Below are 24,929 nucleotides of genomic sequence, written 5' to 3'. Positions count from 1 at the left end.
CCTAGAAGGGCAGGGGGTCCTGGGGGGCGTGGCCGGGGAGTAGAGGCAGGATGAGGCGGCGGGGGTCCCAAGGGAGGTGGCTGGGGCTCCAGAGGACCAGAGCTGGAGGAGGGGGTGGGGGAGCGCCAAGGACGGGGGCGTGGTCTTCGGGTGGGGCCGGGTTCACGGGGGCGGGGCCTAGGGGTTCAGAGGCGCTTGTCCTTCACCAGGCCGTTCCTCAGTGGCTTCCTGGGGGCCAGAACCAGTGCAGGTTAGCCTGGGAGCCCCACCCAGCCGCCTGCCCCTCTGTCCCGCTGCTTCCCTGGACGTTTCACACACCCCCACCTACTTTTACCCAACCAAGCCCCGCCTCACCCTGTGGTTTCCTCCTCTCCTTCACCCTGCCCCGTAGGCATGTTTATCCTCCTGGCACCCTGGCACTTCCTCCTTGCTTCCTCCTCCCTAATTAAACCTAACTCTTCCCCTCCTCCCTGCCTCTCCAGGCTGCTGGAGGGCAAAAGCCACTCACCAGCCTGGACCTGACAACTTCACCGCCTCTAACATACGATCCTCCTCTCCTCTGCTAACCCACCCACCCCACGAAGGCTAGTCCTCAGCTCCAGTGGCCCTGGCTGGCGTCTGATGTCCTCCCTACTTCCCTTCCATGGTTTTTTTTTTTTTTTTTTTTTTTTTTTTGAGACTGGGTCTCACTCTATGGTCCAGGCTATAGCAGTGGCATGATCATAGCTAGTTGTATCTTTGACCTCCAAGGCTCAATGGAGCCTCACACCTCAGCCTCCAGAGTAGCTGGGATTACAGGGGCATGCCACCATGCCCAGCTTTTTGGTTTGAGTCTCGCTGTGGCCCAGGCTGGAGTGCGGTGGCACTATCTCGACTCACTGCAACCACTGCCTGCTAGATTCAAGCGATTCTCCTGCCTCAGCCTCCCAAGTAGCTGGAATTACAGGCGCCTGCCACCATGCCCAGCTAACTTTTGTATTTTTAGTAGAGACAGGGTTTCGCCATATCAGCCAGGCTGGTCTTGAACTCCTGACTCAGGTGATCCCCCTGCCTCGACCTCCCAAAGTGCTGGAATTACAGCTGTGAGCCACCACATCTGACCCCAACTAAGTTTATTGTTTGAGACAAGGTCGCTATGTTGCCCAGGCTGGTCTCAAACACCTGGGCTCAAGCAGTCAGCCCGCCTCTGCCTCCCAAAGGGCTTTTGTCACTTTAATTTGCTCTCCCTTAGCTGGAAGCCCAGCTTCTCTGCATGCATTTCACAGCCAGCTAGCTGTCCCCATCTGATGGTCCTTATCTGAGAGGAGATAAGCCCTGCTTGGACCTCCCATCTATCACTTGTCTTCTGACTTTGCCTGCAGTCCTTGGGACTGGGAGTGGTGGGTCTTCATCCACCCTTGTGGCTTCTCGATTCTTCCCATAAACAAACCTTCGTGACACAATCTCCCCTTTTGGCTCCGAGCTGACTTCAGGGATTCCATTTCTGCATTGACACCTTTGGTACAATGGGTGGGGGGGTTTGCCCTGGGGCTTACAGGAGACAAAGACACACCCTCACGTGTTTTCCAGATGGCCCCGTGTGTCCCTAATTCCTGCCCTCCAGGATGGTCTTTAGTATTTGCTAAAGGTTTCGAGGTCTTAGGCTAATTTCTCTACTCAGTTCCCACAGAGAGTGTAGATTCCTCTAACGGTAAAGTTTAGCATCTTTGGTGATGGGCGTTCCCGCCCCGGGGCTTTTTATCAGAGCTTTCCTGCTGATTCTTGTTTGTTTTTTCTGCACAAGCTTCAAAGTGTTCCCTACCCACTCAAAAGCAGCTGTCAGTATTTGCCTTTTGGGGTGTGGGTGGGGGTATACCCACCTTGGGGAACATAGCTTTTCTGTTTTCTTTTTTTTCAGACAGCTTCTTGCTTTGTCACCCAGGCTGGAGTGCAGTAGCGCAATCTCGGCTCACTGCAACCTCCGCCTCCTGGGTTGCTAGCAGCCCGGATGGGGCAAGTAGCTGGGATTACAGGCATGCTGCCACCACACCTAGCTAATTTTTGTATTTTTAGTAGAGACAGGATTTCACATGTTGGCCAGGCTGGTCTCGAACTCCTGACCTCAGGTGATCAGCCAGCCTCAGCTTCTCAAAGTGCTGGGATTACGGGCATGAGCCACCGCGCGGCCGAGATGGCCTCACTTTGACACCTTTCGGCTTCTATCCACCACTGTGGTGAAAAGAGTCAGAGCGAGGGTGCAGAGAGAGAATGATGACACAGGTACTTTCTAGATGTTTCTTCATAGATGAGGAAGAGAGGGAGACAGAGGAGAGGGGGCCCCCTGGGGTCTTGCAGGGGTTTTGCCTGGAACTGCTGTCCACATTGATAGACTAGTGTTCCAGAGAGGGGAGTCTGGGGTGAAACTGGGGGCTGCTTTGGGATTTTTTTTTTTTTTTTTGAGAGAGAGAGTCTTACTCTGTCTCCCAGGCTGGAGTGCAGTGGTGTGATCTCAGCTCACCACAACCTCCGCCTCCCAGGTTCAAGCAATTCTCCTGCCTCAGCCTCCAGAGTAGCTGGATTACCGGCATGCACCACCATGCCTGTCTAATTTTTGTCCTTTTAGTAGAGACGGGTTTTCACCATGTTGGCCAGGATGGTCTCAAACTCATGACCTCATGGTCCGCCCACCTTGGCCTCCCATAGTGCTGAAATTACAGGTGTGAGCCACCTCGCCTGGCCTTGATTTGGGATATTTTAGAAGATGCTCGAAATGTCAAATGCAGAAGATGGAGAAAGGCGCTCAGGGGAGCTTCATGAGCTGGGGGAGAAACGTGCAAGTTGGTGTAGATTAAGTGTGGGCAGAGAGGCCGTGCACCGTGGCTCACGCTAATCCCAGCACTTTGGGAGGCCAAGGCAGGCGGATCACGAGGTCAGGAGTTTGAGACCAGCCTGGCCAACATGGAGAAACCCCGTCTCTACTAAAAATACAAAAATTAGCTGGGCATGGTGGCGTGCCCTTGTAATTGCAGCTACTCAAGAGGCTGAGGCAGGAGAATCGCTTGAAAACGGGAGGCGGAGGTTGTGGTGAGCCGAGATCGCACCACTGCGCTCCAACCTGGGCAACAGAGCAAGACTCCATCTCAAAAACAAACAAACAAATAAATGTGGGCAGAGAAAGGGCCCTGGAAGAGGAGGAGGTCAGCCAGGAGGCTGGAGAGACAGAGCAGGAGTGCAGGGCAAAGAAAGGGCGTCAAGGACTGGGCGTGGTGGCTCACACGTGTAATCACAGCACTTTGGGAGCTGAGGCGGGCACATCACTTGACCCTAGGAGTTCGAGATCAACCCGGGCCAAAAGAGAGAGAGATCAGCCTGGGCAACACAATGAGACTCCATCTCTACAAAAAAATTAAAAATTATCCGGGGCCGGGCATGGTGGCTCATGCCTGTAATTCTAGGACTTTGGGAGGCTGAGGTGGGCAGATCACCTGAGGTCAGGTGTTCAAGACCAGCCTGGCCAACACCGTGAAACCTCGTCTCTACTAAAATGAGGGAGCCGCAGTGGCTCAGGCCAGTTGTCCTGGCGCTTGAAGAGGCGAGGCTACGAGTTCAAGGCCAGCCTGGGCAACATGAGAACTGATCATTCATTAAAAGATAAATAAATAAATACAACAATTAGCCGGGTATTGTGGCACACGCCTGTAATTCCAGCTACTCGGAAGACTGAGGCAGGAGAGTCGCTTGAACCTGGGAGGCGGAGGTTGCAGTGAGCGGAGATTGCACCACTGCACTCCAGCCTGGGCAACAGAGTGAGACTCTGTCTCAAAAAAAAAAAAAGAAGGGGAGGGGACCCTCAGGGATTAGCACCAAGAGAGCCACAGCGGGGCAGGACAGGAGTGGTCTTGGGGATGGAGGGAGGAAGATCGGGCACTGCTGGGTTTGAGGAGGACCCAGGAGGATCGAGGAATTCTGCAACAAGGGAGGGAAAGAGGCTGATGAGGCCGGTGGAGAAGAAGAGAGAGAGTTCCCTCCTGGCTTGAAATGCCCTTGAATAGGCAAGTTGGGCGGACGTCCCTAGCCTCAGAGGGAGAGGGACTGTTGTCCACTGTAGCAGCAGGTGGACGTCCTCACCCGGACACCCCGTCTTCTTGGGGACATATTGGCCAGATGATCGGTGCAGGAGATGACTATGAAGATGGGGAAGCCAGTGCCCAGGAACCCTCAGGAGGGAAGATGCTCCTGCATGGGCCAGGCATAGGGGCTGAACTTGACAGTTTTCTATTTTTAGTTTTTGAAACAGGGTCTCGCTCTGTTACCCCAGCTGGAGTGCAGTGGTGCAATCAGGGCTCACTGCAGCCTCAACCTCCTGGGCTCAAGCCATCCTCCAGACCCAGCCTCCCAAAGTGCTCGGATTACAGGCTCGAGTTGCTGTGCCCAGCCCAGTTCTTTAGACACTGCAGGGGCGGCAGCAGGCGCGGCAGAGGTGAAAATGGGATTTACAGAGTATTGGGTGCAGGTCACCAGAGCCAGAGAGAGGTGAGAGTCCCTCAATGGATGGGCGGTCCTGGCAGCCCCTGAGAAGGCAGTAAGGGCTTTAGACAGAGGGGCTGGGTCATGACAGGGACACGGGAATGGCTGCAGGAGGCTCCGGCGTCAGTGTAGGAGGGAAGGGTACTAGCTATGCACATCACCAGGGGTCCCATGAGGAGCAAGGGGAGGACAGGGAATTTGGGGGAGGGGTACAGATGAGGGGACCCTGGAGGTGAGGCTGCTCAAGAAGCAGCAATAGAGGCCAGGCGCCGTGGCTCACTCCTGTAATCCCAGCACTGGGAGGCTGAGGCGGGTGGATCACCTGAAGTCGGGAGTTCAAGACCAGCCTGACCAACATGGACAAACACCATCTCTACTAAAAATACAAAATTAGCCAGGCATGGTGGCACACGCCTGTAATCCCAGCTACTCAAGAGGCTGAGGCAGGGGAATCGCTTTAACCTGGGAGGCAGAGGTTGCGGTGAACCGAGATCACGCCACTGCACTCCAGCCTGGGCAACAAGAGTGAAACTCCGACTCAAAAAACAAAAGCAGCAGCAATGGGGTGATATGGGGTGAGGAAGGGATCAAGCCAATTAATTGCTCTCTGATTTGCTTCATGCCTCCTGAGTTATCTAAAAGTGGTTCTCAGTCTTTGTTTTCTTAAGGGTTTCAAACCTAATTGAATTTTCAGGACCAGGTGAAGTGGCTCACGTCTGTAATGCCAGCACTTTGGGAGGCTGAGGCAGGAGGGTTGCTAAGGCCAAGAGTTTGAGACCAGACAGGATAACATAGATCCCGTCTCTACAAAAAAATTTAAAAATTAGCTGGATGTGGCCGGGTGAGATAGCTCGTGCCTGTAATCCTAGCACTTTGGGAGGCCGAGATGGGTGGATCACCTGAGGTCAGGAGTTCAAGACCAGCCTGGCCAACATAGTGAAATCCCATCTTAAAAAAAAAAAAAAAAAATTAGCTGGATGTGATGGTGGGTGCCTGTGGTCCCAGATACTTGAGAAGCTAAGGCAGGAGGATCACTTGAGCCCAGGAGGTTGAGGCTGCAGTGAGCTATGATTGAGCCAGTGCACTCCAGCCTGGGTGGCAGAGTGGGACCCCAGCTCTAAAAAACAAAAAAGAAACAGGCCAGGCACAGTGGCTCACGCCTGTAATCCCAATACTTTGGGAGGCTAGGCGGGTGGATCACTTGAGGTCAGGAGTTCGAGACCAACCTGGCCAACATGGTGAAAACCCATCTCTACTAAAAATCACTTCTTGGGCCTGGGAGGCAGAGGTTGCAGCAAGTCGAGATTGTGCCACTGCACTCCAGTGTGGAAGGCAGAGTGAGACCCTGTCTTAAAAAAAGAAGAAGAAAAAAAAAAGAATTCTTGACTCACACTCAAAGGGCAGTGCAATCTAACACCCTCAAAAGGAGTCTCCTACCATCGCGCCTGCCAGAACCCACGTGACCCTGCCCCATCCCGTCTCAGTCAACATGAGCTGGAGCCAGAAGCCTTGAGTCATCTGTGATCTGTTTATTTCTGTTTCATCTACACCCAACGCAGATCTGGTGGGGTCTCCCTTCCAAACAGGGTGAGGGTAGCTGACGTGCCTCTGCCCAGCTACAGCCCCGGATGTGTTAAATGCCTACATCTCACACCTCCCGTTCCAAACAACATCACCGAGCTCTGAGCCACTGCTGCCCTGAAACTATCATTCCCGGGTCACCGATGGCCCCCACTGGCCAAATCAGAGGGCCTGGCTGGTCAGTGCCTTCCAGGGCCTTCCACAACCTCCTGCCCTGTCTCAGCTCAAACTCTCCTTGAGTTGCCTGAGACACCGCACGCCCCGACCTGCTTGTCACCAATTCTGCCTCCGTTCACCCCTGGCCCAGGTGTCCCCTAGCTCCACTGCCACCGGCTCCAGTGGGGACATGGGTGGGAGGTCATCGTCCAGCCTGGCCAACAGCTAGTCCTCACCACTCACGGGGCCTCGGCTCGCCCACTCTGGCCACGCCAGCCACCAGGCCTGACCCTCAGTGTCCCCACTGCTAACACCCTGCCTGTCACCCTGCCTGCCCCTCCCCAGCCTCTCCCTCCCCTTCATCACTGTCCTGTCCTTCAGGGCAGTTAACTCGGTGGCCACATCGTTCACGCCTTTATTCCAGTCTCTGCTCTGGAGTAGGCTTGGGGGGCGGCATCCGCGTCAGCCTCATCTGCTGCTGGGTCTTGGGGGCCTGCCCAGGAGCGTGCTCGGACGGATTTCCCTAAAGGAGGGAACATGGGGCGCAGGCCCCTCCACACTCACTCGGCTTTGCTGGGCTTCAGGCTCTGGGCCTCGGCTGCGTCATACTCCCGAAGGTCTTTCAGCTCTCGCACCTGGCCCGTCAACACCTTGGCTGCAAACACCACGATGTACTGCGAGAAGGAAGGGGAGGCGCGGGTGAAAAGGAAGTCCCCCTCGATGCCCTCCTGCTGATGGCCGTGTGCTCTTGTCACAGGCCCTCCCGCTCCGCACAGGCTGAGTGCTGCCTAATGTGCCCCTCCCCACACCTGCCTGAGGAGGGGACAGGGATGGGGACGAGGAGGGGACAGGGATGGGGACGAGGAGGGGACAGGGAAGGGGACGAGGAGGGGACAGGGATGGGGACAGGGATGGGGACGAGGAGGGGACAGGGATGGGGACAGGGATGGGGACGAGGAGGGGACAGGGATGGGGACGAGGAGGGGACAGGGATGGGGACGAGGAGGAGACAGGGAAGGGGATGAGGAGGGGACAGGGATGGGGATGAGGAGGGGACAGGGATGGGGACAGGGATGGGGACGAGGAGGGGACAGGGATGGGGACGAGGAGGGGACAGGGATGGGGACGAGGAGGGGACAGGGAAGGGGACGAGGAGGGGACAGGGATGGGGATGAGGAGGGGACAGGGATGGGGACAGGGATGGGGGACAGGGATGGGGACGAGGAGGGGACAGGGATGGGGACAGGGATGGGGACGAGGAGGGGACAGGGAAGGGGACGAGGAGGGGACAGGGAAGGGGACGAGGAGGGGACAGGGATGGGGACGAGGAGGGGACAGGGATGGGGATGAGGAGGGGACAGGATGGGGACAGGGATGGGGATGAGGAGGGGACAGGGATGAGGACAGGGATGGGGACGAGGAGGGGACAGGGATGGGGACGAGGAGAGGACAGGGAAGGGGACGAGGAGGAGACAGGGATGGGGATGAGGAGGGGACAGGGATGGGGGACAGGGATGGGGATGAGGGGACAGGGATGGGGACGAGGAGGGGACAGGGAAGGGGACGAGGAGGGGACAGGGTGGGGACGAGGAGGGGACAGGGATGGGGACAGGGATGGGGACGAGGAGGGGACAGGGATGGGGACGAGGAGGGGACAGGGATGGGGACGAGGAGGGGACAGGGATGGGGAGGAGGAGGGGACAGGGATGGGGAGGAGGAGGGGACAGGGATGGGGACGAGGAGGGGACAGGGATGGGGACGAGGAGGGGACAGGGATGGGGACGAGGAGGGGACAGGGATGGGGATGAGGAGGGGACAGGGATGGGGACAGGGATGGGGACGAGGAGGGGACAGGGATGGGGATGAGGGGACAGGGATGGGGATAGGGATGGGGACGAGGAGGGGACAGGGATGGGGATGAGGGGACAGGAATGGGGACAGAGATGGGGACAGGGATGGGGACGAGGAGGGGACAGGGATGGGGACAGGGATGGGGACGAGGAGGGGACAGGGATGGGGACAGGGATGGGGATGAGGAGGGGACAGGGATGGGGACAGGGATGGGGACGAGGAGGGGACAGGGATGGGGACGAGGAGGGGACAGGGATGGGGACAGGGATGGGGACGAGGAGGGGACAGGGATGGGGACGAGGAGGGGACAGGGATGGGGATGAGGAGGGGACAGGGATGGGGACAGGGATGGGGACGAGGAGGGGACAGGGATGGGGACGAGGAGGGGACAGGGATGGGGACGAGGAGGGGACAGGGATGGGGACGAGGAGGGGACAAGGATGGGGACGAGGAGGGGACAGGGATGGGGACAGGGATGGGGACAGGGATGGGGACGAGGAGGGGACAGGGATGGGGACGAGGAGGGGACAGGGATGGGGACGAGGAGGGGACAGGGATGGGGACAAGGAGGGGACCACCGCTGTGGAGGACAGCCCTGGCTGACTCACCAGGAACCAGTAGAGGTTCATAAGGGTGAGCAGCAGCAGGAGCGCGTTGAAGAAGAAGTAGAAGGGGATGTCAGGAACCATGCGCAGGCTGCAGTGACTCGTGGCGTACAGGACCTTGAGTGGGAACCAGTAGAGGCGGAACCAGAACCTGTGGTGGGAGGAGACGGGAGGCCGTGGAGGGAGACAGTGCCCCACCCAGTCCCTGCCCTGTCCCATCCTGGACCCATCTCTCCCCCCTTGACGCATCCTTGCCCACCTCTGCTCGCGTGTCTCCACTGTCCTGCCAGTCCCCGCCCACCTCACCAAGGCCCCACCCCATTCCCTGTCCAGCCCCTCCCCTTCCCTGCCAGGCCCCACCCACCTCACCAAGGCTCCACCCTCTTTCCTGCCCAGCCCCTCCCCTTGTCAGGCCACTCCCACCTCACCGGGCCCCGCCTCCTCCCTGCCAGGTTCTGTCCCTTTTCTGGCCACACCCACCTCACCAGGCCACACCTCCCATCCTGCCCAGCACCCTCTGCCACTCACCAGCTGAAGCCGAAGCTGAGGCAGCCCAGGTCGGCCGCCAGGGCATGCCGCCGGTGGTAGGAGCCGCCGCGGGACTTGAAATAGATGTTGAGCTTGGTGAACTCAAGCTGCACGTCGCTGATATCGTGCAGGAAAAGCACAAGGATGCCCACATTGTGGTACCTGGGGGAGCAGGAAGCAGAGAGGAGAGGGTGGCTAACACTGGGGAACCCACTCTGCACTAACGCCCTCAGCACGGAGCCCCTGGGCTACACCTCAAGCTCCCCATGGGCCTCTTCAAAGCCACCCTTCCTGGCTCACCTTCCCTGCCCATCTCACCTTCCCAGCATACCCAGGATGCCCTTTCCTCACTGCCCCTCCTTAGCTGTGTACCCCCCAACCAGATCCTAGTCTTCCCTGCCACAGTGTCCCCATGTGGCCCAGGAGGCTCCCTGGAAGTTTATTTTTCCTTTGAGATGGGGTCTTGCTCTTGTGGCCCAGGCTGGGGTGCAGTGGTGTGATCTTGACTCACTGCAACCTCTGCCTCCTGGGTTCAAGCGATTCTCCTGCCTCAGCCTCCTGAGTAGCTGGAATTACAGGCATGTGCTACCATGCCCAGCTAATTTTTGTATTTTTAGTGGAGACGGGGTTTCACCATGTTGGGAAGGCCGGTCTCGAACTCCTGACCTCATGATCCACCTGCCTCAGCCTCCCAAAGTGCTAGGATTACAGGCGTGAGCCACCGTGCCTGGCCGGAATGGGGGGTTTTAAAAATTATTTTTAAAACTGGCCAGACACGGTGGCTCACGCCCGTAATCTCAACACTTTGGGAGGCTAAGGCAGGTGGCTCACTTGAGGTCAGGAGTTCGAGTCCAGCCTGGCCAACATGATGAAACCCCGTCTCTACTAAAAATACAATAATTAGCCAGGTGTAGTGATGTGCACCTGTAATCCCAGCTACTTGGGAGGCTGAGTCGGGAGGATCACTTGAACCCGGGAAGCGGAGGTTGCAGTGAGCCGATATCATGCCACTGCACTGCAGCCTGTGCAACAGAGCAAGACCCTGTCTGAAAAAATAAAAGTATTTATTTGAGACGGTCTCCCTATGTTGCCCAGGTTGAACTCAAATTCCTGGGCTCAAATGATCCTCCTGCCTCAGCCTCCTGAGTAGCTGGGGGCCGCTGCTCCTGGAGGTTTATTTCAGTTCAATTAAAATTGAAAGGCCCATCTCTTTGTTGCTCTGTATTTGCGAGTTGAGTCTACTTACTCTCTTATCACAGCTAGAGCGGCTAGTCCCGTAGGAATACTATGTGAGCAGTGTATTTCATTTTAAAGTTTCTATCAGCCACATTTAACAATAACAAGAAAGGGAAAAGAACAGGTAAGATTAATTTTAATATGCATTCTAGCCAGGCAAAGTGGCTCACGCCTGTCATCCCAGCACTTTGGGAGGCTGAGGCGGGCAGATCACCTGAGGTCAGGAGTTTGAGACCAGCCTGGAGAAACCCCATCTCTACTAAAAATACAAAATTAGCCAGGCGTGGTGGTGCATGCCTGTAATCCCAGCTACTCGGGAGGCTGAGGCAGGAGAATGGATTGAACCTGGGAGGCGGAGGTTGTGGTGAGCTGAGATCATGCCACTGCACTCCAGCCTGTCTCAAAAAATAAATAAAATAAAATAATGCATTCTAATTAATTAAATATATCCAAAATATTGTCATTTCAATATGGAATTGAGGTAACAAGGCCAGGTGTGGTGGCACATGCCTGTAATCCCCGCACTTCGGGAGGCTGAGGTGGGAGGATTGCTTGAGCCCAGGAGGTCCAGGCTGCAGTGAGCTATGGTCACGCCACTGCACTCCAGCCTGGGTGACAGAATGAGACCCTGTCTCAAAAATAAATAAATAAATAAAATAAGAGAGAGAGAGATAAAAGGGTGGATAAGATACGTTCACTCTTGCTTGTCTATGAGCGCTTTGAAGCCGGGTGGCTTTTATACACACAGCACGCTGAGGCTTAGACTCCATCTGAAAGGCTCAGTGGCGGCGTGGTGGGCTTCGGGGTGCATCAATTGCGTTCACAGCCTCACACCCATTGCTTGGGCATGGCAGGGACTCAGGAACTCCTGAGTGTGTGACCTGGCTGGTGAGGGGCAGAATCCGAGGAGCTGGGGGGTGGGTGGGGGGAGGTGGGTATGGCTCTCCGGGCCAGTTTCACCACATCTCTGTGGAATCTCCCTCAGGAATCTCCAGGCCCACATCCCCTCCTCAGCCTTCCTCCCTCTGGCCTGTCCCCTCCTAGGACCCCTGAGCACTCCGACCTGATGTGATCCCCTCCACGGCCTCCCCTATGCCCCTCACCAACAGCATCAGCCTCCAAGCCACCCGATCCTGTCCTTACCGGAAGGCATAGGAGGAGATGATGAGGACGAGGGTGACCACGTGGTGGACCAGCATGACCACCGAGTCCTTACGCCAGGTGTCCATGTACAGCGTGGCGTAGATGGAGTGGCCGTAGAAGCTTCCCTGGAGCAGGTAGGCAGCTGCAATGTCCCGAGGTACCTCCATGCCCGGCGTCCAGTCTGGGGAGAGCCAAATGTCGCAGTCAGGGGCCTGTGGAGCCTCGAGACACCCCCTCTGTGACTCAGTGACACCCTCCAAGACATACGTGTCCTCAGTACCAGGGTAACCATACATCTCTGATCGCTGGCTTTTCATTCCCAATTCTTTGTTTTTTGAGACGGAGTCTTGTTCTTGTCGCCCGGGCTGGAGTGCAATGGCATGATCTCAACTCACTACAACCTCCACCTCCGGGGTTCAAGAGATTCTCCTGACTCAGCCTGCCAAGTAGCTGGGGTTACAGGTGTACATCACCACGTCCAGCTAATTTTTGTATTTTTTAGTAGAAACGGAGTTTCATCATATTGGACAGGCTGGTCCCGAACTCCCGACCTCATGATCCACCCGCCTTGGACTCCCAAAGTGCTGGGATTTCAAGCTTGAGCCACTGCGCCCAGCTGGGATTCTAGAAAAATGGAGCAGACAGGACAGAGTGTTCCTTTATCAGGGCCAGGCGCGGTGGCTCGCGCCTGTAATCCCAGCACTTTGGGAGGCCGAGGCGGGTAGATCACGAGGTCAAGAGATCGAGACCATCCTGGTCAACATGGTGAAACCCCGTCTGTACTAAAAATACAAAAAATTAGCTGGGCATGGAGGCGCGTGCCTGTAATCCCAGCTACTCAGGAGGCTGAGGCAGGAGAATTGCCTAAACCCAGGAGGCGGAGGTTGCGGTGAGCCGAGATCACGCCATTGCACTCCAGCCTGGGTAACAAGAGCGAAACTCCGTCTCAAAAAAAAAAGAAGAAGAAAGCTCCTTTCTCTCTCCTGCCCCAACGCACCTACGGATTTCCATTCCCCTGGCTTTAAGTGGCACATTTGCTGCAAATGCTGAACTAATATAGACACGTTATTATCATTATATACATTTAAAAATTTATATGTATTCTTAGAGAGAGGGTCTTCCTCTGGAGGTCTTTCACTCTAGCCAGGCTGGAGTGCAGGGTTGTGATCTCAGCTCACTGCAGCCTCCACCTCCTGGGCTCAAGTGACCCTCCCACCTCAGCCTCCTGAGTAGCTGGGACCACAGGCACCCATCACCATGCCTGGATTATTTATTTATTTAGAGGCAGAGTCTCACTCTGTTGCTCAGGCTGAAGTACAGTGGCATGATCGCAGCTCACTGCAACCTCTGCCTCCTGGGTTCAAGCAATTCTCCTGCCTCAGCCTCCTGAGTAGCTGGGGTTACAGGCACATGCCACCGTGCCCAGCTAATTTTTTTGTATTTTTAGTAGAGATGGGGTTTCAGCATGTTGGCCAGGATGGTCTCCATCTCCTGACCTCATGATCCACCTGCCTGGGCCTCTCAAAGTGCTGGGATTACAGGCGTGAGCCACCGCGCCTGGCAATTTATTTATTTTATATCTTTTGTAGAGACAGAGTCTTGCTATGTTGCCCAGGCTGGTCTCAAACTCCTGGGCTCAAGCAATCCTCCTGCCTTGGCCTCCCAGAGTGCTGGAATTACAGGCATGAGTCACCTCGCCCGGCCCACATCCCCTTCCCATTTTACCTTTTGTGGTTTTTTGTTTGTTTGTTTTCGAGATGGAGTCTCTCTCTGTCACCCAGGCTAGAGTGCAGTGGTGGAATCTTGGCTCACTGTAACCTCTACCTCCTGGGTTCAAGTGATTCTCCTGCCTCAGCCTCCTGAGTAGCTGGGATTATAGGCACCCACCACCATGCCTGGCTAATTTTTTTTTTAAGTAGAGATGGGGTTTCGCTGTGTTTGCCAAGCTGATCTTGAACTCCTGACCTCAGATGATCTGCCCACCTCAGACTCCCAAAGTGCTGGGATTACAGGCATGAGCCACTGTGCCTGTCCCTTTTCCGTCTTTGTCTTAACAGGCCCCTGCCTTGTGGGTGTCCTGGGCCCCCTCCCTACAAATCCCAGGCTCTGACAGAGGTGACCGCCCACTGAGTCTTGCCATGCCACCAAGCGCAGGGTCTCCCACCAAGTGGCTCCTGCCTCACCTTCCCCTCCTCCTGCCTCCTGGTGCACCTGACCACCACACCCAGGTGATGGGTGACACCCCAGCCCAGCCCACCACGTCCCCCTTCTCCCCTCCTCAGCCACATCCCCAGGGGCTGCGAGACACCAAAGTAAAGGGCCATGCTCTGGCTGGGCGCGGTGGCTCGTGCCTGTAATCCCAGCTTTTTAAGAGGCCGAGGCAGGAGAGTTGCTTGAGTCCAGGAGTTCAAGACCAGCCTGGACAACATGGCGAGACCCTCTCTCTGCAAAAATATATAAAAATTAGCCAGGTGCCGGGCGTGGTGGCTCACGCCTGTAATCCCAGCACTTTGGGAGGCCGAGGCGGGTGGATCACAAGGTCAAGAGATCGAGACCATCCTGGTCAACATGGTGAAACCCCATCTCTACTAAAAATACAAAAAATTAGCTGGGCATGGTGGCGCGTGCCTGTAATCCCAGCTACTCAGGAGGCTGAGGCAGGAGAATTGCATGAACCCAGGAGACGGAGGTTGCGGTGAGCCGAGATTGCGCCATTGCACTCCAGCCTAGGTAACAAGAGCTAAACTCCATCAAAAAAAAAAAAAAAAAAAATTAGCCAGGTGCAGGTGAGGTGTCACAGGCATGTAGTCCCAGCTACTCGAGAGGCTGAGGCAGGAGGATCACTTGAGTCCTGGAGACAGAGGCGGCTGCATGAGCTGAGGTCTTGCCAATGCACTCCAGCCTGGGCAACACAGCCAGACACTGTCTCAAAAAAAAAAAAAGAAAAAAAGGGCGGGGAGCCATGCTGTGCTCTGCCCACACTAGCCTGACACCCTCTGGGGGTTGCTCCCTGCTCACTGGCCACTCCCTCTCTGCAGACCCCCAAGACAAACCCCCCAGCCTCCATCTGGGGCTTCCTGCCCCCGCCTCAGTGACATGCCCCGGAACCCAGCTGCCCCCAGCTGCCCCCAAGCACCACCTGTGACAAGTTTCAACTTGGCCTGGCCCCTTCTGCAGTCGAGTTACACGGGGACCCCCCGCCCGCGCCCCCATCAAGGGTTCGACCTCTTTGAACCACGCCACCCTCACCCCAGTCCAGGCACTGCTGTCTCCTGCCTACATATCCCCAGCAATCCCTAGCCCCCATGCCTGTTTGTCCACTGTCCTCACACAGCCCTGATGGCCGTGAACACATAGTAACCATGACCCAGCAAGTCCGCTACGGTGTGGGCCTGAAAACGGAAAACAGGGACTCAAACAGATGCTCATGTGCCCATGTCCACAGCAGCACACAACCAAAAGGCAGACACGACCCGAATGTCCATCAGCAGATGAATGAAGGATACGATACACCCACACAGTGGAATACTATGCAGCCATGAAAAAGAATAAAGCACTGATGCACGCTACGATGTGGGTGAAACCCCAAAACATGATGCTAAGTTAGAGAAGCCAGACACAAAAGGCCACAGGCAAATCTGCAGACAGGAAGCAGACTGGTGGATGCCAGGGCCCGGGAGAGGGGAATGGGGAGTGTCTGCTGAGGGGGATGGGGTTTCCTTTTGTGGGGGATGAGAATGTTCCAGAGCTAGACAGAGGGCTGGTTGAACAAAACTGAATATACTAAAAACTGATGAATTGTTCACTTCAAAGTAGTTAATTTTTGGCCGAGTGTGGTGGCTCATGCCTGCTGTAATCCCGGAACTCTGGGAGGTGGAGGTGGGTCACACTGCATCACTGCGCTCCAGCCTGAGCACCAGAGTGAGACCTTGTCTCTAAACAAGACGAAACAAAACAAAAAACAAAATCCTCCCCTATTCCACACCCTCTTCCAGGATCACCTGAGGATCACCTGAGATCAGGATTTCGAAACTGGCCAACATGGCAAACTCCATCTCTACTAAAAATACAAAAATTACGGGAGGCTGAGGCAGGAGAATTGCTTGAACCTGGGAGGCAGAGGTTGCAGTGAGCTGAGATTGTGCCATTGCACTCCAGCCTGGCGCCTGGCAATGGAGCAAGACTGTCTCAAACAAACAAACAAACAAACAAATAAACAAAAACACACACAAATTAGCCAGGCATGGTGGCACACGTCTGTAATCCCAGCTACTCAGGAGGCTGAGGCACGAGAATCGCTTGAACCCAGGAGGTGAAGGTTCCAGTGAGCTGAGATCTTGCCATTGTACTCCTGTCTGAGCAACAGAGCGACTCCGTCTCAAAGAAAAATAAATAAATACATAAATAAAATAAAATGGTTAATTTTTTTTTTTTTTTTTTTGAGACGGAGTTTTGCTCTTGTTACCCAGGCTGGAGTGCAATGACATGATCTCGGCTCACCGCAACCTCCGCCTCCTGGGTTCAGGCAATTCTCCTGCCTCAGCCTCCTGAGTAGCTGGGATTACAAGCACGTGCCACCATGCCCAGCTAATTTTTTGTATTTTTAGTAGAGATGGGGTTTCGCCATGTTGATCAGGATGGTTTCGATCTCTTGACCTCGTGATTCACCCACCTCGGCCTCCCAAAGTGCTGGGATTACAGGCGTGAGCCACCGCGCCCGGTTTCTTTTCTTTTTTTTTGAGACAGTCTGGCTCTGTCACCTAGGCTGGAGTGCAGTGGTGGGATCTCGGCTCACTGCAACCTCCGCCTCCTGGATTAAGGCAATTATCTAGCCTCAGCCTCTCAAGTAGCTGGGAGTACAGGCACCCACCATCATGGCCGGCTCATTTTTGTATTTTTAGTAGAGATGAGGTTTGACCATGTTGGCCAGGCCAGGCCAGGCCAGGCCGGTCTCAAACTCCTAGCCTCAAGTGATCTGCCTGCCTCAGCCTCCCAAAGTACTAAGATTACAGGTGTGAGCCACCACGCCCGACCCTCTTCCAGAATTACAATGAAAATTGGGTGCAACTCCAAAATGCCCTGATCCTCTCTATCCTGACTCTCCAGAAACATCTGAGCCGGAGCTTTTGCCCAGGGTCACCTCACTGGATCTGTTGCCTGCCTTTGAAACGGGGGGCCCTCACCCCTCCTGCAGCTTTACCTCTCACAGGATGGGGGGATTCCTGGCTCAGTTCAGGGGTCTCAAATCACCTCTCCCTCCTCTCCTTTTTTTTTTTTTTGAGAAAGGGGCTTGCTCTGTCGCCCAGGCTGGAGTGTAGCGGTGTAATCTTGGCTCATTGCAGCCTTGACCTCCCGGACTCAAGCAATCCTCCTGCGTCAGCCTCCTGAGAAGCTGGGACCACAGGCTCTCACCACCTTATGCAGCTAATTTATTTTTTATTTTTTTAGAGATAGTGTCTCACAATATTCCCCAGGCTGGTCTCGAACACCTGGGCTCAAGTGATCCTCCCACCTCAGCCCCCGAAAGCGCTGGGATTCCAGGAGTGAGCCACCTCCCCTGGCTCTGAATCCAAAATCTCGGTCTCCCCGACCAACCCCCGTCTCACAAGACCCGGGCGTCATCCCCAGCCTCTTGCTCTCTTTCACACCACCTCTAGGGTGCCAGCAAATACTATCAGCTCTGCCTTCTAAACGTGTCTCAAATCAGCCACTTTGCTCCCATCCCCTCCCCTCAGCTCATGGGCTCCAGCTGCTGCCATCAGCCCCCTCCTGGACCCCTGGGGCAGGTGCCCAACCTAGGGTGACATCCTTCCTCTGCCCCAGCCCACAGGTAAATGACAAATCCTGACCCTGGCCTCCGAGGCCTGGAAGGCATGGTCCCCACTCACCTGGACAGCAGTCCCTGCCTCTCCTGCCTGCCCCGGGCTCCTCCAGGCCCTCACTCAGTCCCCTTCAGTGGGGCTGCCCCGTCCCTGCTGAAAACTGCCCCTCCCACCTCCCCAACACCGCACACCGCCTCTTCTCTCCACACAGGTTTTCTCATCGACACTTACTGCTGTTGATAGACTGTGTACCTCACTGGTGCCCCTGCCACAGGGCCAGCTTCACGAGGGCACAGGGCTTTCTCTGACCCGGTCCTAGCTGTGTCTCAGCTGTGGCATACAATAGGTGCTCAATAAATGCACGTGGAAATAATCAGCTAACTTGTCAGTATCATTTACAGAAAGCAACTAAAGCTGGGCGAAGTGGCTCACACCTGCAATCCCACCACTCTGGGAAGCTGAGGCGGGAGGATTGCTGGAGGCCAGGAGTCTAAGACTAGCCTGGCCCACAGAGTGAGACTCCATCTCTACCAAAAAATACACAAAAATTAGCTGGGCACGGTGGCGCACACCTGTGGTCCCAGCTACTTGGAAGGCTGAGGTGGGAGGATTGCTTGAGCCCAGGAAGTTGAGGCTGCAGTGAGCCATGAGCGCCCCACTGCACTCCAGCCTGAGCAATAGAGTACGACCCGGTCTCAAAAAAAAAACTAGGCTGGGCAGGGTAGTCAAACCTATAATCTCAGCACTTTGGGAGGCCAAGGCAGGTAGATCACGAGGTCGGGTGTTCAAACCAGCCTGGCCAAGATGGTGAAACCCCATCTCTACTAAAACTACAAAAATTAGCCGGGCGTGGTGGCACAGGTCTGTAGTCCCAGAGCTACTCAGGAGGCTGAGGCATGAGAATTGCTTGAACTGGGGAGGCAGAGGTTGCAGTGAACTGAGATGGGGCCACTGCACTCTAGCCTGGGCGACAGCAAGACTCCGTCTCAAAAAATAAAATAAAATAAAAAGAAACTAGAGGCAACATGCCCAGAATGTTAAGAGAGGCCGGGTGTGGTGGCTCACACCTATAATCCCAGCACTTTGGGAGGCTGAGGTGGGAGGATCACCTCAGGCTGGGAGTTTGAGACCAACCTAACCAACATGGAGAAACCCTATCTCTACTAAAAATACAAAACTAGCCAGGCGTGGTGGGATACGCCTGTAATCCCAGCTACTCAGGAGACTGAGGCAAGAGAACTGCTTAAACCTGGGAGGTGGAGATTGCGGTGAGCTGAGATGGCGCCAGTGCACTCCATCCTGGGCAACAAGAGTGAAACTACGACTCGACAACAGCAACAAAATGTTCAGAGCATTCAGTCATGGGTCATGCGTCTGCAAGGAAACTGAGCGACTGCTAACACCTCCCCTCTAGGGATTCAAGGTGCATGGCATGAGAAAAGTGGCCTCATGGATGGCACATCCACTGAGCACTCTGGGCTCAGTGCCACCAGGAGCCCTCTAGGCTGTTGGCATCACATGGCATCAAACACCTATCATGTGTATCCTGGTGGTCCTCGCAGGGCAGAGAAGCTGTAGCCCCCACGGCCCCAGTGCAGATGGGGTCTCCTACATCAACCTGCCCAGTGGCAATGCTGGCCCTGCCCTGCATTCTCTGCCAGGGCAGGTCACACAGAGCACACTGCAGTCACCTTCCTGACCCCAGAGCTCAAGTCACATTCAATTTTTTTTTTTTTTTTTTAGACAAGGTCTCACTCTGTCGCCCAGGCTGGAGTGCAATGGCGTGATCTCGGCTCACTGCAACCTCCGCCTCCCAGGTTCATGCAATTCTCCCACCTCAGCCTCCCAAGTAGCTGAGATTACAGAAGTGCACCACCACACCAGGCTAATTTTTTGTAGAAATGGGGTTTCACCATGTTGCCCCAGCTGCTCTTAAACTCCTGGGCTCAAGTGATCCTTCCACCTTTGCCTCCCAAAGTGTTGGGATTACAGGTGTGAGCCAGTGAGTCACCACGCCTGGCCCACTCCTCACCATTTTTTTTTTCCCAGAGATGGAGTCTCGCTCTGTCATGCAGGCTGGAGTGCAGTGGCACCATCTCGGCTCACTGCAACCTCCACCTCCCGGGTTCAAGCGATTCTTCTGCCTCAACCTCCCCAAAAGCTGGGATTACAAGCACGTGCTACCATGCCTGGCTAATTTTTGTATTTTTAGTAGAGACGAGGTTTCACCATGATGGCCATGCTGGTCTTGAACTCCTGACCTCAGATGATCCACCTGCCTCAGCCTCCCAAAGTGCTGGGATTACAAGTGTGAGCCACCGCGCCCGGCCTCACCTTTTTATCTCCTCACCAACATGGTACAAGCCACGGGGAACCTCCCACCTCCACAGGCAGCCAGAAGAAGCATTTTATCATCCACAAAACCCAATTCTCTCCAAGCCGTGCTTAAAAACATCACAGTCGGGACGGAACTCCAACTCCTGCCTCAGCTCTCTGCAGCCACCCTCCTCCCGTCCCCAAGCAATGTGAGTCCGGGCCTCTGCACATGCTGTCACCCACACGTGGAAGGCCTGCCTGGGCCCACACGGAGGTCCCTCCTCCGGGATGTCTTCCCTGAGCTCTGACAGGGCCAGATACCCCCTTTCCTGTCCCCATGGATCACCCTTGTCAGGCTTAACTTCTGAGACACCCATAGGAGCTCTGATTCTGGTAAGTGTCCCCTTACACCGTTCTCTCTCTTTTCTGATAAGAGACAGGGTCTCACTCTGTTGCCCAGGCTGGAGTGCAATGGCGTGCTCACAACTCCCTGCGGCCTCCAGCTCCTGCGCTCCAGCGATCCTCCCACCTGTGCCTCCCGAGTAGCTGGGACCCCGAGCACCCCTCACAGCCTAGCTTCTTTGTGTTTTAAGCAGAGCCCTCCCCGCCATCCCCTCAGGGCCCCTACCGTAGAAGACAGACGGTGGGTCGTGGAAGAAGGGGTAGTCGGTGCCGAAAAGCAGGTAGGCGCTGTAGCTCCAGCTGCCCAGGTAGAAGAGAAACTTCCAAGCACTCTCGGGCATCTTGGCGGCATCTCTGGGCTGGAGGCGGCACCGCTTCGCTACGGGCTATGAGGGAGAAGGCAGGCGGGCAAGCGTTGATGCTGGAGACCAGAGACTGCTTCTCCAGGGTGGGGAAACTCTGGCCTGGACAGTCCCTGGAGTGGCCCAGGGACTGTCCAGGCCGGGCAGCACTGGGAAGGCCCGTCCCCCTTGCCCACAATCACCTGGAGCGTAAACAGAGCCCATGGGCACCTGCCAAGGCTAAACTTAGTGCCCAGCTGTCTGCTGCGGTGGCGCTGGGAGGGGAGTCAGGGGGGAAACCCCGAGGGGAGAGGAGGGGAACAGGAGGGCTCTGGGGGCCGGCAGGGCGACACTCGGGCTTATGGCGAAGGAGAGAGATGGATGGGTCAGCCTAGGGGAGTTGGGCTGCTGGGAGTGACTCATGAAGGGAACAAGGAGGGGGTTCCACGAACCAGAGTGCAGAGGAAGCTGCCGGCTCCAAGGAAGGGGTTGGGGAGTGCGGGGGAGGGGGGTGCTCAAGCTCCCTGGAGGCGGGGCTCGAGCTGCCTGTCCCTGGACAAGCCCCGCCCCCTTCACAGAGGCTGAGGGGGCCGGAGCCCAGAGCACCCAGCATCTTGGGGAACACAGGGAGCCCCATGGGAACGATGCAGAAGAGAGAAGAACTTGAGAGGAAACCGCCGTCTCAGCGGGGGAGTTTGGGGAGACCAGAGAATAGAGGGCTGAGGGAGACTGGAGGGAAGGTATGGCGGGGACATGGGAACCTGGAGGCAATGAAAGGAGAGAAGGGGCTGGAGGGAGGAAGAGGGGACAGGCCGCGGAAAGGGTGTCACAGGCGAGCTGAGACCCCAGGGAGCATCGGGAGTGCAGAGGAAGCTGCCGGATCCAAGGCTGGGGTTGGGGAGTGCAGTGGACGACGCTCAAATTCCCTGGGGGCGGGGCTCGAGCAGCCCGGACAAGCCCCGCCTCTGGACAAGCCCCGCCCCCTCCCCCCGAAGCTGAGGGGGACGGAGCCCAGAGCACCCAGTAGTTGTCATGGAGACAGCTGGAGCCCGCTCCGGTAACCCCTGGCAACCAGGCTGCTGCCAAGAAGATGAGCTTTGGAGCACCCGGCAGCCCCTCCACCCATTTCTGGAGAAGGGCGAGCCTGGAATTTGGGCGAGCACCCCACCCAGGCTAGGGACGGCCCCCTGGCTCCGCCCTGGCAGTCCAAGAGTGGCCACATCCTCCTGCCCCCGGGGTGGGGGGTGGGGGCCTTGCCCTCCTGGGCCTGGGGCTTCCCAGCTAGAAATTGGGAAGAAGGCAGGGGCAACAAGCAGGATAAAGACCACTGTGGACCCAGGGAGGGGCCCTGGACAGCCCTGTCTTCCCTCCCGCAGTAGAGGGGTGGCTGGGGTCTCTCCCCCATATGGGTGATATGGGGACGGGAGTGGGGAGAGTGGCAGTCAGACAACAGCCCATCCTCGACCTAACAAGGGCCAGCCTCTTCCCGGCCAGCAGAGAAAGGCCCCTTTGTTGGCCCAGGGCACACTGTCCCTGCACCCTCCAGCCAGACGGGGGGGTGACACCAGCTGGTCCATGGGGGTGTCCAAGCCAAGCTAAAGGCCCAAACACTTTGCCACCAGCTCCTGCCACAGCGACCCCTTCCCAGGGAAGGGAGTGGGGTCAGGCACCAATGTCACCACCATGGTCAGTCTCCCACGGGGCGATGGTCTCAGCAGAAACTGGGGAATTCTGCTGTCGCCTCTTGGAGGCAGCACAGTCCAACCCTGAAGCCCGGGGCCTTGTCACTGTCAAGGGAGCGACCACTGGCGTGGCCAAAGCGCCCAGGCCTTTGCCATCCCTGGTCGGAGGGTGGCGCTGAACCCAGACAGGCACAAGGCAGCGACTGAGCAGCTCCTGTCTATTCCCGATTGCAGGGGGCAAGCCGAGCAGGGACCCCGCAGAAAACGGGCAGCGGACCCCGCTCCAGGCCAGAGCCCAGCCTACATGGCCGGGAGGCGAAAGGCGCAGGCGGCCGTGGTGCGCCGTGCCCTCTCTGTCCCGGTCCTGGGCTTCTCAGTGCCCTGGCTCGGCACTGCCGGAAAGAGCGCACGGTGACCCAAGCCATCTACCGCGCGGGCCCCCTGGTCCCAAACTGACCGGAAAGGCTCGTGCCTCGGTCCCCCATGTCTCAAACACCCCACCGTCTCGGGCCCCCTTGTCCCAGACTCACCCCAGCCCGGCCACACCCCCGCATCAACCCGGGTCCCCCAAGCCGCACTGACTCAAAGGGGCACGCGGCGGCCTGAGAGACCCCGTCCCGGGGTTCCAACATCCCGGGCCCCTCCAGCCCGAGGCCCCCACCCACGTTCCGGCGACCCCCTCATCCGGAGCAGCCAGCCCTGAGAGAAAGGGACGCGCGGCGGCCCGAGATCCCCGGTCCCAGCTCCCCCCAGTCCCGGGTCCCCTCGTCCCGGCCCCCCGCCACACTGACCCGAAAGAGGCGCGCGGTGGCCGCGGAGCGCAGAGCGGTCCAGCCCAGCGCGCCGAGGGCCAGCAGCAGCAGCTCGGGCGGCGCCAGGTGCGCGTTCTCGGCCAGGCCGCGGCGCGCCAGCCCCCAGCCGCAGTCCGTGCAGCCGCGCGCCGCCGCCAGCGCGCTGCCCCAGCCGCGCCGCACTAGCTGCGCGTAGCTTGGCATGGGCTCGGGCCCCGTCGGCCCTGCCGCCGCCATGCCGCCCGCTAGCCCGCCGTCCCCGTCGCCTGCGCCCGCCCGCGGTAGCCGCCGGAGCCGCGCGCCCCGCGTCACGCGCCGCAGCTGGGCCGGGGGCGCGCGGGCTGGGGCGCCGAGGGCGGAGGGGCGGGACTAGCGCAAGCTCCGCCCCTCCGGGGGCGCGGCCGGGGGGGGACGCGCGGCGCCCCTGAGGCGGGCCCGCGCCCCTGCTTGTTTCCCAGCAGAGAAACCAAGGCGCGGGGGAGGGGGCCGGAGCCAGCTGGGCGCCCGCTGGACCTAGACCCCGAGAGACCCCGCACCCGGCCGTGTCGCGCCCCTATGCCTGCCCCGCGCGCCCCTGGCTCCCTCACCCCACCACGCCGTGCCCGTGACGGGGGGCACAGGGGACTCTAGCAGGCAGTCCCCTCGGCCGGCGACCCTCGCTCCTCCCGGCCCTCCAGAACCAGTCCCACTTCATCGCTCTGGCCGGCTCGGACCTCACAGTTCCTGGAGCTCTCGCTCCTCCTCAAGGACCCGAGGCCTGGCACGCCTTGGCACAGTCTCAGGACCATCCCGTGGCCTTCCCGCATTCAGGCGTAGGCTCAATGAAACATTTTCATTCTTCAAAAGGACACGGCCCACACCAGGGCATTGGGAAGAGCACCTCATGGAGACAGACGCAGCCCTCTGTCCCACACCAGGGGCCTGGCAGTGGGGTTCCAGCCTGGAAACTTCCCAGGCCTCTTCCTCTGCAGGTCTGCAGAGCGGGCTACTGGGACTCAAAGGTGTGATGAGGGCTACTGAGATTAGGGGGTTCTCTGAGGGTCACTTGCTGCTCTCTGCGGCTCTGGGGAACCCAGCAGGCCTCCCCATGTGTTAACCTTCCCAGGTTAACATGAGTTGCAGAGAGGCTGCAGGAGTGGGTGCCAACGTTGGGGGGACTCCCAACCTGGATCGACTATGACATCATTGGGACCCCCACAAGTGGCCTTCCAATTCAGTGTTCATTGACCAGGCCCTGTGCCCAAAGTCCCTGAGGGCCATCAAGAGAGACACTGGTCACCCCTGTTGGGACTGCCACCTCTCTCGGCACTGCTGCCCCCTCTTCTCCTAGCCCCCAGGACATACCCACACCTGGCCCTCAAGGTGCAGGATGCAGGGATGAGTCCTGTAGCGCCGAGCTGGCTCCCACACGCCTGCACCTGACCTGCGGGGCGCAGGTGAACACACCTTCCCCTTGACCCATACCCAGCCCGTACAACACAGCCAGGTGGCCCCACCTTCAGGTGTGCCTGCATCTGGCCACTTCTCTGCACCTGCACATCCTTGCCCCGACTCAACCTTCTGGGGGTTCTGTCTGGTATTCTGGCTTCCCACAGAGGCCAGGAGGAGGCTGTGACACTGTCGGGCCTGTTCCTCCTCTGCTCGCAGCCCTCCATGGCTCCCATCCCACTCAGGAAAAGCCCAAGTCCTCACTGGCCGCCCTCACGGTGTCCCGTTTCCCTCCACCCATGGGCTTTCCTGCTGTTCTTCCAACATGCCTCTGTCCTGCCTCAGGGCCTTTGTACTGGCTGTTCTTCGTCCTGAAATGCTGTTCCCCTGAGTACCTGCAGGGCTCTTCTGCCACCTGCTCAGGCTGCCCGACTCTGAAGTCCCACATACCCCTCAAGTGTGCTTGTCACTTGTCACCAGATGCCCCGAATACATACAGCTCCTCCTTGTTCTTTTTTTTGAGTTTCACTCTTGTTGCCCA

General features: G+C 57.5%; 1 protein-coding gene across 2 annotated transcripts; it reads right to left on the bottom strand.

The window, feature by feature from the left end:
• Positions 1-31: 31 nt before the first annotated feature.
• Positions 32-23,197, bottom strand: CERS1 (ceramide synthase 1). Of its 2 annotated transcripts, none has more exons than XM_064381612.1 (7): positions 22,961-23,197; positions 20,373-20,532; positions 11,607-11,787; positions 9,228-9,389; positions 8,703-8,850; positions 6,808-6,917; positions 32-228 (listed from the first exon to the last, which is right to left on the bottom strand). In XM_064381612.1, exons 1-7 carry the CDS (start codon positions 23,195-23,197, stop codon positions 186-188), a joined length of 1,041 nt encoding a protein of 346 aa, XP_064237682.1. In that variant the 3' UTR covers positions 32-185. The 2 variants fall into 2 exon arrangements, with proteins under 2 accessions (XP_064237682.1, XP_064237683.1); XM_064381613.1 differs by lacking the exon at positions 32-228 and adding an exon at positions 5,632-6,204.
• Positions 23,198-24,929: the final 1,732 nt, after the last annotated feature.

The sequence above is a fragment of the Aotus nancymaae genome, unplaced genomic scaffold, assembly GCF_030222135.1.
Source record: "Aotus nancymaae isolate 86718 unplaced genomic scaffold, 86718_ANA_hifiasm-v0.15.2.pri h1tg000028l, whole genome shotgun sequence".
In the NCBI taxonomy this organism is placed as follows: domain Eukaryota; kingdom Metazoa; phylum Chordata; class Mammalia; order Primates; family Aotidae; genus Aotus; species Aotus nancymaae.
The sequence above is the reverse complement of the archived record's forward strand: the minus strand, read 5'-3'. Positions and strand labels throughout refer to the sequence as shown.

What these genes read in the sequence shown, in the direction of transcription:
- CERS1 (XM_064381613.1), bottom strand. Translation starts at nt 23,197, where the DNA reads ATGGCGGCGGCAGGGCCGACGGGGCCCGAGCCCATGCCAAGCTACGCG. An exon ending in CCACCGCGCGCCTCTTTCGG is followed by an intron (nt 20,533 to 22,960) that starts GTCAGTGTGGCG and finishes TCTCCCTCATAG; the next exon opens with CCCGTAGCGAAGCGGTGCCG. An exon ending in CTCAGCTTCGGCTTCAGCTG is followed by an intron (nt 8,851 to 9,227) that starts GTGAGTGGCAGA and finishes CTCCCACCACAG; the next exon opens with GTTCTGGTTCCGCCTCTACT.